The following is a 20,728-nucleotide window of genomic DNA, read 5'->3' on the forward strand; positions in this document are numbered from 1 at the left end:
GGGAATATCAAGTGATTCGCACATCTCCCTGCTACGATGGAAAGAGGAAAGGTCATTCCAGTAAAGACAGAACCAATCTGGATCAAATAAGGCCCAAAAAATTTATATACGGTGGCTTAAAAAGGTCCTAATTTCCAAAAGGCAAAAAGCACCCCTCTTCTGGAGAAGCAGTATGTATATCTATACACACACAAGGTCCAAGGCATTCCCCTATGCAGACAAGAGCTGTCCCTATCTACAAAGCCACCCACAGCTCCCGCTCAGCCATGTCTGCAACGTGACACAGGAGGAGAAATTCGAGACACCCAGAGCCCTGTCAGCTCAACTTCCTCCTCCAAAATCTAGGAAACAAGTTTTAAGCATGACCAGCATAGGAAGAAGAAAGATCTCCATATTTCATCCAGTAATTCCTATAAAATGGAGAAAGCAGTTATAAAATTGGGTATGTGTACAATGGAAACAGTGTTCTCTCAACTCCCAGTCTCACTTGGTGATGCTTTCCAGGCTACCACTAAGTGATAGATTTCTCTGTGGCAGTTCCTTATTTGTTGTCCTAAATGTGTGTGGGTTTTGTCTCACTTTTTTTTTTTTTTTAAAGTATTAACTTTACTTTTTAATATCAAAGTTTTATTAGAACTCTACTAGGCAGGATATAATTTGATTTAGTAAACATACAAAAATAACCTCTGATGTAACCTTACAAAATTTTCAAGAGCTTAATATGTTACCACACAAATTTAGCAAGTGACCCTTTTTTCTCATGCTTTAGCAGAAGACATGAAGTAGTCTGAATAAATGCTTAAGGTATCTCCAAAAACGCAGCTTTTAGGATCTGTAAAGGCCAGAAAATCTGCTGCATCACAATAGGGGACAATACCCAAAGCCCCCTTTTCGAAGGGAGTTATTTACTTCATATATCACAGTGGAAAAGATGAACATGATTATTTAAACAGTCACTCTGCTGCTGGGTAGATGCTGCAAGAGCCTATACCAGGCAATCTCGTCCCAGTAATCTACAGCAGATAAATGCAGTGACATGAGACAGATGTCACAAACGCTGCTGTACACAGGTGTGAATGGCACTTGGTTTCTGCAGAGTAGAAAGCCAAAAGAATCTGTTACATTTTCACCTGATACATTTAATGCTGCAGACAGCGGATGACTATTGTCCCTGGAAACACATTGAATTCAAATGCTCCTGACAATTCAAGAACTGCTGGAAACTACATTAGTTGAGTGTGCTACTCAGTCATGGATCCCCGATCAAAACCTGTCACTGCTTTTGGAGATCACCCCAACCTCTATCTCCTGCTTTTCATGGTACTCTTCCCACCTCAAATCTCCATGCAGCAGAGGGAAAAACCTAAAAACTTCCCCTCCTTCTAATGTGATGCATAGGAGTTCTATCAAAAGTAGGTTTTCCCCTGGACTACACCAAAGTTACTTTGAGTAAGTGCAGGACATTGAGTGACAAAGTTCAGAGGCAGCACCTGGGTCTGAGAAGAAAACACAGAGGCAAACACCTGATTGCAACAGCCACATCTCCAGACATCACCAGAGTCCCCTGGACCTGCTGCAGGGCCCCCAGCACCCCTGTGATTTGAGCAGCAACAATATTTACCAGCAGAGGTTTAAATCCCAGGGTTTTAGGCTTCAGAGCAGAGATTGTTCTTTATCCACTTTGAGGAAAACTGTCTCCACGGGAGTTATTGTTTCTGGCTGTCTGCAGATTTGGGATTTACATCTGGTTCGTATTTTTTCTCCGCAACCACAGTGGGGTGGGTTTTTTTGTTTGTTTTTGTTTTTTCTTTTTTTTTGAACAATGAATTTCTGGATGATGCAGTGGAAGAAACAACCACCAGGAGAACACGTTGGTTTGCCAAACCACCACAATACACCCCCATCTGACTGTACAGAGAGTAGGATTTGGTGGTCCTTGTGCCCTTTACACTGCACACAGCAAAGTGTTTGTTGGGGGAACAAATCACCCAGTACAACCCAGAGCTGCATCTTGTCCTCGTTCCCACTGAAACAGCCAAGAGTAACATTTCTATGACTACTGAACTATTTAAAAATTAAAGCTCTAAAATTTATATTAACTACCACCTCTAGGGGTTATTTCTACCCCTACCATACTATAAAAGAAGAGATCAAAGTACACGTCTCTGAATAAGAAAATTCCACTTCCCACAGCTGAGCAATAGCCAACTTTCAAATTACCAGTGTCCTGACTTAAAAATCAAACTGGCAATTAGAGGCGGAAAGGCTCCACCCATTATCCTTTCCTCCCCTACCAAACTTCACTTCCAAAATGCACTCCCCAAAGTAAGATTACAGCACTGTGGAGAGAAGAGCTTGATGTTCTCCCACAGTATTGCTACAGAAACAAAAAAGTACAGTATTTCAGTCATCAAAATAATCAGAAGCATACTGGAATCCAGTTTAACCACAAGACCTGCCAGCACAGCTATCAATGCATTAATCAGCTACATGAAAATTAAGCTTGAATCCTGTAGGACAGCCAAGTTCTGCCGAAATATATCCATCAGCTCCTTCATCTTAAATACAAAACCCACTACTGGGGCAGCACTCTTGCAAAAACCCACACACAAGTCTTGGTGATGTGCTCACGTCCTTTTCTCAGAAGTTATTTACTCTTAAGATAGGTGAAGAGGCAAACAATTAAACTTTGATCCTCTGTCAAAACCATCCTAAGGTCCAAAAAATAATATAGTCGAATACAGTCGGCATAGAAGCACAGCAAGAATATTCCTTCCGGGGTCTCCTTCAAAGCAACATTCAAACAGCTGCCCCAGCACCCTGCTGGCCACACTCTTGATTTTCAAAAGACACCAAAAAACCCCAAAACATTCTGTTGGGCAGCACAGGCTGATATAGCTCAGCAGATCGAATGTGCTTCTGCACCTCTCACCCTGTAAGAAGTAGAGCAGCGAACAAAGTAATAGCTGGACTGCTGCCATGCCAATATTTCGAGTGCATGCAATCCTAAACCACTTTCCAGGCTTTTTTGTATTTACGAAAAAAGCAAGCAAGTATCACATTTATTGTGCTGCAATAGGAGAATCTGGTTATATTTGAGCAGCGTATCATTTCACCTGGACTAACTAAAATATTCAGTTACACAACAGCTAATCATGAACAGAAGATAAGCTCTGAGATAAAAATAGGGAGAAAGACAGAGAGACCTTGTAACAGTTAATCAGCATGATTCATTTGTCAGCCTGCCATACGGAGCACCACCTGAAAAAGCCTTGAATTTCCCTCCAATAAATCTTTTTAAGCAATAAAACCTCTTGGGTTGGTTTTACTTTAGTTTTATTTCTAAGTCATTCATCAAACTCCTGCTAATCCCCAAATACACAAGAGGAATCAGAGTCCAAATGGGGAAGAGGTACAACATACCCTGAGTGTCACCCAGACAAGATTAGCCCGGCAGCGACCCCTCACAGCACGTCAGTCTTGCTCAACTTCCATAAAAAAAAAAGTGGCTGAGCAGATTCCTGCAGGACAGCTTCATCCAAAGGCTTCCGAGTCTGGCCCTCCATCCTCAGCACACTGGCTGGTGCCCAGGTACTTAACTCACTCAACATGAGCCGGATCACTGGGATTTCAAATCCGCATTGGGATCACTGTGCTACGCAGGAAGCCACAATGGGGACAGCAGCAGCAGCTGGCACAGGAGAGATGGCCAGGGATGGGCACATGGCAGGGAAGGCAGGGAGCTGCTAACTCTGCAATACGGAGGCAGTGGTGATTTTGGAGAAAGATGGGCATCATTGGTAATCGTCACCTTGGTATAGAGTGTTTCATGAAAATAAAACTGATTTTGCCTTCTCCTTTGTCTTTCCCATAAGGCCTCAAGACACTTCCCAACAGCCTTTGGAAGATGAAAGCAAAAAAAACATCACTTTGGGCAAATGTGAGAAACTTCAGCATTTGTTGCTGAACAATGGTGCCTATTCAAGTCTCGGACTTGCTCTGGCTGTTAATTAGGAAAGTAAACAGAAAAAAGAATTATAATTTAAGCCTTCACTAGATATTTGGCTTTCTAATCTCCTCTAGAGAATACTGTCAAACTCCTCTCCTGTCCAAAGCAGGGATTTACACTTCCACGCCAACCCAGTTCCCCAAACCTTAATTGGAAGTGGCACTAAGTTCAAGGTGGACTTACGCAGAGTAAGATTCAGCAGCAGAATTTCATTAAGCCAGTTTTTCACGTGTTAACTTCATTTACCAGTTTAAGATGATGAATAATTCAGAAGTATGAAGCAGCTCTGCTGTCAGACATATGTTCTCTGATCTCACCGATGATTTATGGCCCCACTTCAGGTCAGCAGTGCCCACAAAATCACATTTGGGTCCTGATATTCATCCTTCGGGCTTTGCCACCAGCCTGGCTGTCCATCTTTGGATGAGCTAATTACAGTCACTCACTCATACTACGTCTCTAATTTTATCAAGTTGTTTTCTCCTAGGTGTAATATGAACAGAGATGGGATATTTAGTGCAAACAGCTGAACACTTTCCTCTGCTGGACAGCTGCTGGCTTCGGGTTGGACCTTCCAGGTCTGGCCAAAGCCCTTCAATTTTGATCCTTCACAGCTGATCTTGCCCTGGCCTCAAGTTCACCCCAAGCACAGCTGCCCCACACTGCAGACACGATACAGCAGTTCAGCCATCACCTGATGTGGTTTCCTTTGGAGCCAGATACTTTAAGCTGACCCAGGGGACTGAAGTTCAGTTATTTTAAACACTTCCTCTCAGAGCATCTCTGGCACGGCTTTAAGATTTCCACCTGCCTTTCCCATCAGGCATGACCAATATTATGACCCCTGGCGTTAAGCAAAATGGGAAAACCATACAGATATTCCTATGGATGAGGAAAGGTCCCATTTGCGCCACATCTTTAAACTGTGTTTTCCTCAGCAGCACACACACATCTGGATAAAACGGAACACAGCAGGATGAACTCCATTAAGGAAACATGTTTCATCCCTCAAAGGCATGTCAGCTTGCTTTCTGCCAACACTTAAAACCCATCCTTTGCATCACAGGCAGGAAACATCACAACTTTCCTTGTGTATCCCACTTCTCCAAATTCCCCAGACCACTGTGCCCAACACTATGAGGTAATCCAAACACTTTTCCATGATAAAATACTACACAATTGTTGGAGCAGCCCCAAAACACAGGGATGCAACACATGCAAAGCAGCTGATGCACAACCACAACCTTGAGCTGCATCAACGACACAGCTCTGATTTTTTTGCTGAAGTTCCCTAAATATGGGCAAAATGCTTCAACCAGCAAGATGAGAATGGTCACAGCAGGTTTGGTCCAGTTCACTTCCAAATGATTCAATGTGAATCACATTTTCTTCAGACCAAGCAGTTTAAACTTTGTGAACATGGTATTTTTGCTGAGAGCAGTAAAAAAACCCCACACCACCCACATGAATATATTCTCTCTAATCTTTACCACATTTACTAGTTTTGCTCTTCCAATCCAGCCAGCCAAATGGAGAACCACCACTCTTTCAGTACAGAAAACATTATGTGATACCTTCAGAAAAACTGAAATTTAACAGGTTACAGCTGCTTTAACATATATATTTCAGTATCACTAGACCAGAAGATGAACTAAATCAGCCAAGCACACCAACTGCAAGTCACAGATGAACACGGTTCTATCAATCACTTATGGCACAGTGAAAGGTTACCAAGTACTTGGCAAGTAAGTTGGTTTATCACTTTTCTCTGAATTCCCAGAGCTGCCTGAAGTATTACCTCTAAAAAACGAAATTAAGCAACCAGCTATGAAATCAAAACTGTCTTCAGTGAAGACAACGATTCTTGTTGAAGGATTTTAATGGAGACTGGAAAATGAAATTTGACACTTCTTTCAGGGGAAAAAACTCCAATTAGTTCCATTTTTTTTCTTTTTCAACCCAAAATAACCTACAAAAGCCAGTCAGTTTGATTATAAATATGAAATAAATACTTACTGGATTTTCTAAATAAATAGAATTTTGGCAAAAAGTAACCTCTTCTTGCTCAGCTATAAGAGGACAGAAACTTACTCCAGCACAGGAGCAGCAATGCTTGTAATGGCATTGTCCCAGAAGACAGCCAAGCTCACAAAATTCCCAAGAAAGAAGAGCCTGTTCCAGCAGCAGTCTGTGGCTGGGATGGTGAATATTACCCAGAAGCAGCATATTCTATTTTCAGCACATATTTAGGACTGAAAATCTCAGTCTTTTTAATGCAGAATAGACTGACTTAGCATCTTCTCTTACTGAACTACACCACACCTTGACACTGGGGGACAGGAAAATATGATTTAAAAGTATCACTCAAACAAGAGAGCAGCACAGAAACCCTCATGTTTCAGTGATCTGTCAAATCACAGGCCATTAGTTAACTGGGCTTTGCCTACAGAAGTTGTTTTCCCATTAATTTTGTTTTCATTTTCTTTTTTTAATGAAATCACTCAAATTCAAACTTCATTATGTTGATCTTGCAGTTAACCTTAAAAAGAAAAATCAGGGCTTGAAGGGGTCCTTATTAAATTGCTCAACACTGCTTATGCAGTGCTCTTGGTGATTTGTAGCTCAGCAAGAAACAAAACCAGTTGAAGTTTTCCAGCTCCAACAACTATACTTTGCAGCTGGCTGTTGACATTTGGTATGAGATTCTCTGTGTCAGAACTTTCAATATCCTAAAGTTTACCCAAATTTGGCCTAGTCATAGTATACAGATGTAGTATATAGACTACAGACATTTGAATTCCGCACTTTGATTAAGCTCCCACCTTTACTTTCCTCTCTTCATGCCCTCATAGTGAGTTGTGGGATGAGACTGTGTGTGCTCAGCTACTCTGTTTCAAGAACATTTTATGACAAAGGTGAGAAAAACGTAAAATACCTGTGGATTTGCCCATTTTTATGCAGGTAGTCCAGTCCCTCCAGCACCTCCTTAAGGATTGTGGCTATACAGGGTTCATCCAGGACACCAGTCTTGTGTTCTCCTTTGGCCACGATGTGCTTGATAATATCCAAAACAGAGCCTAGAGAAGAGAGTTAAACACCTTAGTTCAAACTAGAAGTATTTATTCACAATTAAGTGTAGTTTATAATCATTTAATACACAAGTCCAAGGAATTCAGGATCAAACTCAGTAGCTGAAGCCTTTGCTGCAGGAAAGCAGAGGCAACAATGCACACCTGGGTGCAGATCCTCAAGGTTGGCTACAAAACCCCTGTGATCACAAGTAACTGAGAAGTTATTTGAACAAGCCAAAATGTGGCATGTACATACACAAGACTCTTGGAAGGTTTTTAAGTAGATCCTGATGCTACAGCTGGTTTAGTGCTGAGCACTGGAGAAGCTGGAGTGGGGAAATGGAAAAAGCAAGGGGCTGCCAGGACTCACAAGCCGAAGGCAACAAGCTTGATAAAATTAAACTCTCAGCTCCTACAAATGCTAGGCAGAGAAACAGCATGAAAAATCTAACATGTTAAAGGGCTGACACCACCCTAACAGGAAAAAAGTGGAAATCATTAAACAGAGAACAAATGAGACTGAATTCTGACAATAAGTCACTTCTTCACTGTGTACAAAACTGGACTGGCTTAGATCCTTCCCTAGAAGCATCATGTTTAGTCTCTCTCCCAAGCATGGTGTGAATGACATCATCTTCCATGACAAACCACACTTTACAGAGCAAACCACCTCTCTGAATTGCACCCAGGAATAAGCAGAACCAACAACTCGTTACATGCCTCTTGTGCAAGGTCCTGTTTTCATGATACACTGGGTACTGTACTCTTTGTATTTGCATCTGGACTGAAGACAGTCTTCTCAGAACTTTTTATTGCTCCAGTATGGGATGTCTAAGCCTCTGCTGTTTAGCCCCTTCAAACTTGGGTTTCTATGGTTTAATGACTGAATAGGGACTAGTAGGATTTTTTACAGCTATGGGCACAAAGCAATGTCAGTGGTACTGGGAAGTTCTTAAAGAATGAGAAAAGCAGGCACAACTACACAGCACAAATTCCAGCTTTGCTTGTCTTTGAATGGGGAGCTCACAGGGAAAGAACATCCCAGTACGAACTCAGCTAGTTTAGAAGAGCTGAGTTCAGTTTTAGAAAAGTTTAGAGAAGTTCATTCTTCCTAATCCACAATCAAAAAAACATAAGTTTTTTGTATCTGAAGAACAGAAACTTACTCTTGTGAGTTTGGTCAATGGGGGAATTGCAAGTTCCACCTCGTAAATTCTTGAAGAAAGTGGAAAAATACAATGGAGGTTTTTGGTTTGATTTTCTTCTCATTCTTCAGGTTCAGGTAGACAAAACCCCCTTCCTCCTTTAAAATTTATTTTTTTAACTATCCCATTTGAATTTCTAGGCCAAAACAATTGTGCAGATCATTTTTATTTTCCTTTTGGATTCTCTGACAAAAGCAAAAAGGCTGCAACGTTTGAACACAAACACCATGTGGAAAGGCTCGTTTTGCACAATTCAAACTGCACGGGCAACAATTCCCTGGGTTCACAGTGTCCCTCAGTTTGTGTAAAGCATTATGTGCTGAGCTCATCTAACAGCTTGCTGAAGCCAGGAGAGCCAGTATTCCCATTTTCCATCTCCTCTGGCCCTCCAGCACCAGTCCTCACACTGTACACCAAGACACCCGCTAAATCCACTGAAAAACAAACTGAGGGAGAAATGGGTTGGTAGTGAGCATAACCTGTGAACAGATGAGGTTTTGGAGACAACAAAGAGGAAAAGGAAGGTAGGAAGGCGGGAGAAACATTTGTGAATGGGGGAGTAAAGCCCTTCTGTCAGCAGCAAGTGGTTAGACCAGCTCCCTGGCTGCCCTGAATGGTACCTCCAGCTTTCTCCACAAAAAAATCTTTGCTTGGTTCAGGATATTTGCAGAGGATGCAATCTTAACACAGAAGAAATTAACAGAAATAGGAAAAAAAACAAAGGAAAATTTAAAAAATACAGAAATGTAGTTACATAGCATCCCTCCAACATTTTATGCAAGAACTCTTCAGCCTTCCTTTACCCCACCTGAGCAGAGAAACACACTCATGTTTAGTAAGTCTGGTCATGGGTTTCAACCAAAGGTTTCACCCAGACGTAATTCAGGTTGTTTTGACATATACACTGGACTTCCTGAATGAGAGCAAGATTATCTCTACTGAAGGAAACTGCAAAACCCCAGATGTCACAGCATGTTCCCCTTCACTGAAGTCTCACCTTCATGTTCTGAGAAAAGGATCTTCTGTTGTGTGCCATGAGGACTCGCAGGGACTTCAGCCTGTCACGTTTTCATATTTAAACAGTTTATGTTTACAAACCTCAACGCTTCTTATTTTGGACAAGAATTTTTGTGACACCAAGAAAAAAACCACCAAAATCCCCTCTACTTTCACTGTTCAGGTCTTTCCTCTCAAATGTGCCTTTATCTGGAGAACAAACTGTCACTTGTTTTGGAAGTCCAGTGAAAATATGTGGTTCTTCACGTACTCGTTTTGTCCTCTTTCCACCCACAACTCTGTTAGCAGACTTTGTTCACAAGCATTTCCCTTCTCCTGCAAAGGGCTCAGAGAACATGAGGAGGCAGATCATATGGTGCTCAAATTCATTTGGTCAAAAATTCCTCTATTTAGCCAAGTCAGAGGTTGTATTTAACCCAGAAAAGGGGGTGGAGGGCAGACAGACAAGAGGGCACGCACAGAGCCAGCCTTGGTTGTGAAAGGGCTGATTCACACCCAGGCTGTATCTGCTCCCAGTCCTGCCTGCCACTTTTTAAGCACAATTTTTTTTTAAAACCACTTTCACACTGAGGTGTTCACAGAAGTGGGGGGAATTTGCCAGTCATCTACAGAAAGGAGAACAGTAAAAAAACGGATCAGCAAAGTGCTTAGTGCAGGAAACAGCAGAAAAGCAAAACAAAAGCCACCTTTCTGTTGGAGAAAATGTTATTGGGATCATCCCCACTTTGTCTGCTCAGGGTTTGGCTTACTGGCACCACAACACCATGAAGTTGGGATTTTTCCACCTCACAAATCAATACATTTGGGAGTTGATCTCAATTCCCAACTCAATTGCAACTTCATAAAGCACAGAACCATGGAATACAAAGAAAGAAGCCAAGCTGCACTTCCAAGCACTGCTTCGTGCCATGTTCGAAATCTTCCAGCATTCTGGCTCAGGAAACCTGGCATGGAGCAGTGGAATACCCAGAACTCCAAACAGAAACACAGAGCCAAACAAGAAACTACTTTGAAAGTAGAAATCATGGGAATTTCGCTGTTAAGAAAAACACCTTCAGCTAGGTCAGGATTGGATTTTAGAACCAGGCTGATAAACTCAATGCAGAGTTGTTCCCAAGGGTCCCAGTTAAGTGTGTGACACACTCACCAGGGTAAGAACTCCACTGCACCAGGATGCAGACAAATACTCACACCAACTCCACAGGAGAGCAGTGAATCAGAGCCCCATCCTGAGTCCAAGGGGAAAACCAGATCATTTTACACAGAGTGGGCTGCTCCTGGTCCACCAATACAATAACTGCTAAAATTAACTGGAAACTAATTCAGCTGAACTGGAACCTTGATCTAAACCACACAAGAGCATGTGCTTTACAAACTGACCACACTGCTTGAAAACACCAGCATGACAGCAGGCACTGCCAGCTCCTGAGCCAGCTTCCAAACCAGTTTAGGAGTAACTGGGGAAGTGAGAGAACATCTGAATGCAGCTGGATCTCTGATTAAATGCAGTTTCTCTATAGGTTTGTGCTCCATGTGTAAACTGTTCTATCTCACCGTGTGAGACAGAAGTCTCCCATAATCTAGTGGCCAGAAGATGGGATTCACATTGGAAATAAGGCACCTAGCTCTGTATTACAGAACAGTTGCAAGATTTTCAAGGGGAAAACAAATCCACTGCAATGCCTCTAAAAGAAAAAACAACATCTTTGATTCCTCCCTAAAATAAAACTTCAATTTTAGATAACATTATGAAGCACTCTGGTGTGTATCACACATGGCATTAGGTTTGATTACAACAATTCCCTCACGATTTTCTTCATTAAAAATGCACAAGTAGCAAGTACAGACTCACAGTACAGGAGGGTCAGTCAGCTTTAAGCGAGAGAGAACAAAAGAAATTAGGTTTGGCTGAAGCTGACTGGAAAGCTCTTCCAAGCCCAGAAGGGAAGCATATCAGGAAAAGACAAAACAACACACAGAGAAAAGGGCCAGAACTGGAGTCTAACCATAAATATAAATAACGCTGTCATTAACAAGGATGTTTAAAGAAATCTGGTGATAAGCAGCTAATCTCAAAGCCCAACAGAAGACAAAAGAAAGGAGACAACATTTAGGGATTGATGGGGAAAAAACACAGCTATAAACAAATTTCTGCCCATCAAACATGCACTGTGCAGCACATCAACAGGAAGCCTATGAGATGTTGTGCAATCTGATAAAGCATTTAGCATGGTTTGTCATTCATCACTGAAATGTCTCAGAGTACTCTGACACCAGTGGTCATGGAACACACCTCCTCAGTACTGCTGCACTCAACTGTACAGCAATTGAAAGGGAAGTGGTTTTCTGCTGAAACTCCCAAGTTTCCCAGTCTGCTCCAAAAGCTGCTAATGAAGTAGCTCCTAATGACAGCACAAGTCACCAGGAACTCCCAGGACACAGACTTACCCTCACCTGATAGAGCCCCACCTGTAACTAGTGCAGGTCCAAGGCAAACATGCAGTGAGTGACTTTTTCTGGAGTCCTTATTGCTCACGCCAGCTCTGCAGACGGACAGACTGACGTCTGTAGAGCAGCACAATAGGAACAGGGATCTCACTGTTCCCTCCAGTTTCCCCCAGGAGTAAAGAGCAAGCAGCCTTACAGTTGTCTTTTCCCATTTTGGCAAGGCTAGAGACTATGTGATTAGCAGTGACTCGATCCACCAAAGCCAACTTTCCTCCAACTTTCCAGAAGCAAGTAGAGCTGATTTCCACCCATGACAACAGTATCTGAACAATGAAGACACAAGTAACCCACGAGCAGATTAATATCCTGAATTTGTAAGAGACACATATTCAGTTTTTGTACACTGACATCACACAGACCATTTTCAATGGACTGTCTTGGATCCCAGCAAATGCAGTCCTGTCTTGCACCCTACACACATACCCAGTAAAACTGTCTCTTTCAACACCCTGTACTATGTGCTGCTCCAAAGACATGGGGTTTTCTATTGCAGCAAAATGAGATGACGGAGTCCCACAGTTCACCAGCTCCCTGTTGTGCCCGTGCACCAGTTTACAAAGCCATACTGTAAGTGGGATCACTGCAGTAACTGGTAATCCAGTTTTGCAGGCAGGGTGGAGACCAAACAGCCAGGAACTCCTTAAATCAGCTTTGCTGCTGAAGAAAACTTCCATGTAATCACACCCTCAGGGCAAGAAGTCCTAATTGTTCCACTGATTCACTTTCCACAGCAAACCACCACAAACATCAACACTTCCTCTTCCAAATCCAGAGCACGTTTCTTTGACCTCACCTACTCCAGCAAGCCTGTGGAATGGCATTTAGGAAGCCTGTTTCTGACATTCTTCCTCAGGAAAGGAAGAAAGTATCCACATGACAGTCTTCAGTGACACTGCTTAATGTTTCAGCACGTGGGACTGAGCAGAGAAGGGCACGAAAACCTGAGCTGAAAGAAAAGCTGGTTTGGAACAAGATCACAGATAAATGCAAGAGCATTCCAGCTGGAATTTTACGTGTCCCCAGAGGCAAAAGAAATGTACAGCAGAGCTGGTTGCTGTGGGAACCATATCTTGCATGTTATAATATAACTTAGGTGACAGAGCAAAGATACAGGATAAGTTAAATGCAAAGAAAACTCCTCCTTTAACTTGGTCTGGCAAGCAGAACAGGAAAATTTAATGCCTTAATTTAATTTCCAATCAAAAAAAAAAAAAAAAGGCAGGTAACAGTACCTGCATTGATTTGCCATTTGAAGGCCTGGCACAAACAGGATGGAAAACAGTGCTGGGGATTACTACACAACTTTGTGAGAACCAAAATCTGCCCCAAATCTGATGAACACTGATGCTGAACAGGCTGCATCTTTGAGAACTGGGAGTTGGCAGATTCAGCGCTGCTTCTTCTAAGACATCCCAGCACTAGCCAGCGGTTTCGTTGAGCCTGACTGTCACCAGAGCCAGGAACTGAATCTGCACCTTGTCAGTCTCTGGCAAACAGATGAAGAAAATGCAAAAGGAAGAGCTGCTTGGATTCGGTACTTGTGGGGCTGAGAAATACAGATACAGTAAGAGAACACTGAAGGAAGGGAAAGGACAAATTATATAAAGCAAAGGAAAAGACATTTCAGTAGATTGCTGGGTTTCTAGTTTTGAAGTTTCTTCTTAACCCTGGTTAAACCTCCTGAGAGGGAAAGTTAAGGAAAATTCCATTTTTTGCCTCCTTCCCTCTAGAGCACTTGCATTGATGCCTAAGAAACATGACAAGATCAAGGCAGAAAATAAGATAATATAATAAAGAGAGCAAAACAGCCTATTGCAGTTGAGATCAAAACATTTACAGGAGAAAATCTGAAGACAAACTATTTATTTTTTCATGCTTTTCCTATTACAGGGGACAATGGTGATGTATCTACACAATCATGTACATTCTGCAATCATGTACAGTCCCATCTCCTGTTTCTGACTTATCCTTAATTGTTTGAAATTAAGTTGTGCTTCTACAAATAAAATTAAAAACCCTCAGGATGGATTAAAAACAGCATAGCTCTCTCCTAAGAAAATAATTCAACATAAACACAAGGATTTCTAAGAACCCGTGGCTTATGCTTTGATCATAACTCAGTTGGAACTCGGAGAGGCCAGATCAGAGATTAACACAGCAGAAATGGAACATGATGTCCTGTGTCCCCAGTGGAGACCTAAGACTTGCCTACCTCCTTTTTGGTCTGGCTTGCTGAACTTGAGATCAAAGGTTGAAGTAAGAAGTTGATCAGATAATCTGTAAAACTTTTGGAAAATAAAAGGTTTAACTATTTCAATACAGTAATCTCCTTAGCAGATTTAATTAGAAGGCTTCCAGAAGGCAGAATATCCAAGAGCCCCATTTGGAAATGTTTCAATATTTAAAGGATTTGCACACAGTTTTAAAAATATTTTAGAGGTTTCATTGGCTGTGGGCTAGGACAGTAAAAATTGTTGTGTGATGTAGCAAGTCACCAGAGCCAGCTGTTTCATAGCAGCAACTGTTTTACAGAGTTATCTACAGCCCTGGGTCACCTGTGAAATGAGAGCTCTTGTTAAAAGCAGTGAGAATTTAGAAGAGCAAGCAGGTCACGGCCAGTAAAAGCATAAGAACAAAAGGACAGCTGCTCCTCTTCCTACTAAAAAGCCACAAGAGTTTGAGAGCAGGACTGGGCTTCAGCTGGCTTTAAAAAGGCATGAGTAAAATTCATGACAGGGGAATGCCAGGGAGGCAAAGAGCAGGTCAGCAGTTGTCTAGAAATAGCCATTGGAGTTTAGCTTGGAGTAACACCGGACCCAAAGGCTGGGGTGTCAAGTTGACATTGCTCAGCTTAGATCCCCACAAAACTTCCATCATTAGAGAAAAGGGTCTGAAATTTCTACCGAAGGGAACAGAAAACAGCAGATACCTCACAAAGCTGACACAGACACACGTCACCACATCTGAAAGAGGGTGTCACAGTAACTGGACACACTGGTACCTCCTGTCAGGACCAGCTGGATCTCATCACAGCCACGTTTCTGCCATCGGCAACTCCACACCTGCTCCGGTGTCAAATCTGCCAGTTCAAACTGCTCCCAGCAGTGATTCCAACCAGCCTGACTGGGCTCTGGTGCACATCAGCAGCTCTGTGCTGCTCCCCAGCACATCACCTCCTCACTGCTGGAGATTTCCAAAGACACAAAACAGTATCTTCCACCAACACAGCACTTGTGGAGACAAATAGCTCTGTTTCAGTGACAGTGTCAGTCAGGTAATTAAGGTACCTCTGAGGGCACTGTCTGCCAGCTCAGAGGAGCCAGGCACTGTCAGACAATAGCACTCCATGGATTTAGAGTATTTTCCCTTAGAGACATCTCTGAAACACTTGCATGTATGGCTAGATTAGGATTTCATCAAAAAGACTGCAGCCAGAAAATAAATTAAACTGCACTTACAACAACAACAAAAAAGGCTTGCATTACAGACTGGGCTGTCTTGTGGGCTGTTTATCAAAGTAATAAGGTCAGAGTAAGTAGGCTGAAATTAAAACTAGTTTCAGCCTGAAAGCACACGCCAGCGTACACTGATGGAAAAGAAGCAATTAAGACTCTGAACTTTTACCCAGAATAAATTCTCAAGTACAAAACTCACAATCAAGATACAGAATGGACATCAAAACACATTTCACATGTGCTCACTGGGATGTACAAATCTCAGTCCACACTTCCTGAGTAGTTCGGTGGAACGAAAGAGTTAGGCTGCATCCTGGTTTTAATTTTGTTTGTTTGGGCTTTTTGTTTGGTTGGTTCTTGTTTGTTTGTTGTTCTTGTTGGTTTGTTTGTGGTTTTTTTTTTGCTTTCTGATTTATAAACCAGCCCAAAGGTTTTTCCCGTTGAGAAACCCAGGTCATTATTTTTCCCACTGGATGACAGATGACAGCAAAATGAGACACTTTATTACTGATAAGGACTATGCTCAAAGGAATGAGAAGCAGTGCTAAAAGTGTCTCTTGTTACATAAATCACTCAGCCTAAAACCAACTGAAAATAGTCTCATTAAAAGTGAATGAAAAAGCTCTTCAGTCAGAAAGCTCCAAACACAAGTTTCTTTCTCCATCCTTAAGACCGTCCTGTAGAATTTGCCTATGAGATCTGAGATTTCTCAAGCACAGACTTTAAAAAAGTATAAAGTGAAAACAGCTGAAAAATACCTCTCAAGGTACCTTCTAGAGTGCTTAGAAACTGCCAGGTCATTCTCAAACTCTTTCCATTTACTTTAGCAATTCCTCCAGCCCTCAAATGATTGATTTTAAGTGAGAAAATTTAACAGACTCCCAGAAATGTTGGGAGGGGGAAGAATTACACTAGTCTGTCTTTTATTGTCTGACCTTGGTCTCCAACATATGCAACAGAGTAAAAAGCAGTGAAATTTCCTAGCACTGCTTTACTGGAAGTCCCCCACTGAATGCCAGAGCTGAACAAGGATCAATTATCAGGCTGTATAACATAAAAGCCCATTAAAAAGGAATATTAAATGAGAAGCAGGTCTTCATTCACACCTCCAAGAGGCTGGTTCTGAAGCAGTGATTATTTTTCCAGAAATTTTCCAGCATAGTCTTTACATCTGTGGTGCCTCAATAATGAAATGATGGTCCATAAAGAGCCTGACTTTTTCCCAGCTTTACATAAAAAAAAAAAAACCACCTCCACACAAAATTGAGAACAAACAGAAACAGCATTTGGTGGTTCAAGGATGAGCCTCTTCGTGACTTGATTCAGACAGAAAACTGCTGTGAAATGACTGAGGCAGCTGTGCATTTTCTTCAAAGAGGTTGTGTACTCTTCTGGAAAAGGCCAAGCCCATTGCTGCTGCATCTCCAGCACCCCTGAAATGCCATTTCCTCATGTTGTGGAAACATTCCCATAGATACACATTTTATACACGCACCAAAACTTGCTCTAAGCCGGCAGGGGACTCTTTTCCACACACAACCAGCCATCATATCTTTAATGACCTGTTACATGTCCCTCCAAGAAAAGACAGAGTATTGCTGAACGACACAAGAACACAGGAGACATTAAAAACCCTTTAAGACAGACTTAAGTTGGTATGAAATGAGATTTCCCTCAACAGAACTGCTAAAATCCTCTAAAGAACATCTTCAAAGACACATGTTTTATGGACACTGTTGAGCTCTTGTGGAAAAAGCCAACAGGTTTAGCCAGATTTTTCCACATCATCTTCTGGCATTTTACAGTTTTCAGAATTAAGCCAAGAATAGAGAAGCCAAGAAGTTTTTGTTTGAAAGTGAGAAAACAGGGATTTTTTTTTTTTTCAGTTTTCAATTCCTTTTTACTAGGATGCCAGGAAAATGAAGTCTTCCTAAACACAGGCCTAAGATTTAGCAACAGTCCTTTGTGTTATTATCCAGAACTTGATTCCACTTCTTGTCTCAACTGTAACTTAAACAGGGATCCTGGAAAATATTATGACATCGAATAAAACATTACTGATAAGAACTTTTTAACACTATCAAAAAAAGCTGTTTCTCCAGTGTCAGAGAGAATAAACCCAGAAAGAGGAAATTTCCCTGGCTCTGTGTAAACTATGCAGTGATTTTAAAAAGCTACACTGTCACATATTTCACATGTTACTAGTGATGTACATACCATGAGAAGCTAATTCTGAGCTCAATGGGTTCAAGTTAAATATTGTTATTCATGTATTTAAAATATTTATTTCTTTTATTAATATTTACCCATCCCCATGAGCTGGAAGACAGGAATGGAGAAGCAGAATGAAGTCCCCATAATCCAAGGGGAAATCCAAGGTTAGCAACCTGCTACACCACTCACCACTTAGACACACACGAGACTACGTGTCGATAGGATTCACCCAACAGTACTGAGGGAGCTGATGGAAGTGCTCCCCAAGCCACTTTCCAACATTTACCAGCATTCCTGGCTCCCCAGGGAGGTCCCAGTTCACTGGAGGTTGGTAAATATGACACCCATCTACAGGAAGGGCTGGGAGGATGAACAAAACTACAGGCCTGTCAGTCTGACCTCAGTGCCAGGGAAGATCATGGAGCAGATCACCTTGAGTGCCATCACAGGACACATACAGGACAACCTGGTGATCAGGACCAGCCAGTGTGAGTTCGTGAAGGGCAGGTCCTGCTTGACCAACCTGACCTCCTTCTATGACAAGATGACCCAGACTGCGGATGAAGGAAAGGCTCTGGATGTTGTCTCTTACACTGTTAGTCAAGCCCTTGACACCATTTCCCACAGCTTTCTGCCAGAGAAACTGGCTGGGTAAAAAGAGGCTGGATGGACAAGGTCAAAGAGTGGTGGTGGTGAATGGTGCTACATCCAGTTGGCAGCCTGTCACCAGTGGTGTCCCCCAGGGCTCACCATCAGGGCCAGTCCTGTTTAACACCTTCATCAATGATCTGGACAAGGGGATCGAGTGCACCCTCAGTCAGTTTGCAGATGACACCAAGTTGGGTGGGAGCATTGATCTGCTGGAGAGTAGGAAGACTCTGCAGAGGGATCTGGACAGGCTGGAGAGATGGGTTGAGGCCAATGGTATGAGGTTCAACAAGGCCAAGTGTCAGGTCCTTCACTAGGGTCACAACAACCCCAGGCAGTGCTACAGGCTAGGAAAGAGTGGCTGGGAAGCTGCCCAGTGGGGAAGGACCTGGGAGTGCTGGTTGACAGTAACTGAACGTGAGCCAGGTGCTCCCAGGGGGGCAAGACAGCCAATGACATCCATTGGCTTGTATCAGGAATGGTGTGGCCAGCAGGACCAGGGAAGTGATTCTGCCCCTGTACTCGGCACTGGTGAGGCACCTCAAGTCCTGTGTGCAGTTCTGGGCCCCTCATGAGAAGAAAGACATTGAGGTGCTGGAGCAGGTCCAGAGAAGGGCAGTGGAGCTGGAAAAGGTCCAGAGCACAAGTCTGATGAGGAGCAGCTGAGGGAGCTGGGGGTGTTTAACCTGGAGAAAAGGCTCAGGAGAGACCTCATCACTCTCTACAAGGAGGTTGTAGCCAGGTGGGGGTCAAGCTCTTCTCCCAGGTAACAAGAGGAAATGACCTCAAGTTGCACAGTGGAAGTTTTGATTGGATATTATGAAGAATTTCTTCATGGAAAGCGTTGTCAAACATTGGAACAGGCTGCCCAGGCAGTCTGCAGGAGTCACCATCCCTGAAGGTATTTAAAAGACATACAGATGTGGCACTTACGGATACAGTTTAGTGGTGACCTTGGGAAGGTTGGGTTAATGGTTGCATTTGATGATCTTAAAGGTCTTTTCCAACCTAAACTCTACGAGTCTATGAAATGACTTAATTCACAAGTGGGAAGCTTAGGAGGTAAATAAGGGAAAGGGTACTACAGGAAGACAGGTTTTTACGTTGCCTTTTAGGGTAAAGAAATTGCACCACTCACCTCCACTAAGTAACTTCATCACCAGCCAAAGCTCATCTTTCACCACGAAGGATGTGTAGTAAGATACAATGTTGGGGTGATGGCACTGACTCATGGCTTGAATTTCTTTCTGTAGAGAAAAATAAAGCATTAGCAGTTGGACCCAGTGATTATTACCCCTCAGGCACAGAAGTTATCTTCATCTTCCTCAAGACACAAAGAGGGTGCAAAGGAAAAGGATAACTCGAAGCTAAACAAAGGAAATCCAAAAATACTCTAAACACTCAGATTGCATCAAAGATACTTTAGGGTGCTCTGCCTGCCTGTCCAGAAGGAAGAAAAAACTGACCAAGAAGTCTTCGTCAAGGGCAACGAAGTGGTGGCAACCAGAACACCTGCATGCAGCCACAACACAATTATTCCCAAGAATTCACACATCTCTGACCTAAGAAGTTCCTGTTGACTTCTCCTTTCATTAAGACATTACACAACAGATGCTTAATCTGTTGAAGACTATCATTTGGATGAGAAAGGGAAATATCCACCTCTGGGAAAAAAAGGCCTCTTATTCCTAATGTTTCTTCCCAGCAGGAAAGCAGATGGCTTAGCTCAATCAGGTTGAAGGCACAAAGGACAGCTGTATCCTTTGTCATACTGGAAGAAGAGGGAAATCACTTTAAGATTAGAAAGTCATTAGCTACTACAGATGGAGGACAACATGAAATATGTTCAGACATTAAACTGTTTTGAGTTTTGACCGTGCTTAGTCTTAGATTTGGTTATGGGTTAAGGGTAGAGGTGTTCCAGGTTTTGGGCAGGAACACCACCACAGAAAGCATTGATTGATTTCATTATGTAAGCACAAATCACCAGTCTGGACAGAAAGCCTCACAGTTTCTTGGCTGTCCATAGACAAAAGCCATCCCTGAAGCCAAGCCTGGCACCCTGCACTGCACCCAGCTGAGCCACTGTGCTTTAGCCAAGTTGTACCTTCAGCCAAGTTCCCCAACCTGTCAAGTTGTTCCCTCCAGCATCACCCACAGCAGACCCTCATACCCCAAACTTCAACTCTCAGCTAAGACATTCCTTCACTGAACACGTGGATGCCACTCACTTTTCGAAGGTTTAATCCCTGCTCACTGTCAGCCTCTTCCCCATGACACAGACTTAGCTGACCCCATAATCCCAAAGGAGGGGAAGGAGGAGAGCAAGGGTCCTTCACACCCTGATCCTTTCCTCCCTCTAAGCACAAGACCTCCCTGGTATGAAATATAAGAGAGAGCTCTGAGAAGAATTCACTCATGTCCAGGACACCCCACAAATGCAGCACATTCTCCTGCTCACGTGCAAAGCTCTGCTTGTGACCGAGTACAGCGCAAAGGCAAACTGCTTCCCCTTGGCAAGGCTTTAGCTGGCAATCACAGCTCCAAAGGAACAGGCTCATGTTGATTTATCCACTTAATACTGCTTTTCAGGGAGTAGGT

At 42.7% G+C, this 20,728-nt stretch overlaps 1 protein-coding gene across 2 annotated transcripts in view; it reads right to left on the reverse strand.

Annotated features, from left to right (window-relative positions):
* OXSR1 (oxidative stress responsive kinase 1) overlaps positions 1 to 20,728 on the reverse strand; it is a 97,483-nt gene that overhangs the window by 49,124 nt on the left and 27,631 nt on the right. For both annotated transcript variants that reach the window (XM_032695647.1, XM_032695652.1), the window contains exons 3-4: positions 19,266 to 19,374; positions 6,945 to 7,086 (exon numbers count right to left, since the gene is read on the reverse strand). In XM_032695647.1, coding sequence (XP_032551538.1) covers positions 6,945 to 7,086; positions 19,266 to 19,374 — 251 coding nt within the window. The remainder of the gene's footprint in view (positions 1 to 6,944; positions 7,087 to 19,265; positions 19,375 to 20,728) is intronic.

This window comes from Chiroxiphia lanceolata, chromosome 1 (assembly GCF_009829145.1).
Source record: "Chiroxiphia lanceolata isolate bChiLan1 chromosome 1, bChiLan1.pri, whole genome shotgun sequence".
Taxonomy (NCBI): Eukaryota; Metazoa; Chordata; class Aves; order Passeriformes; family Pipridae; genus Chiroxiphia; species Chiroxiphia lanceolata.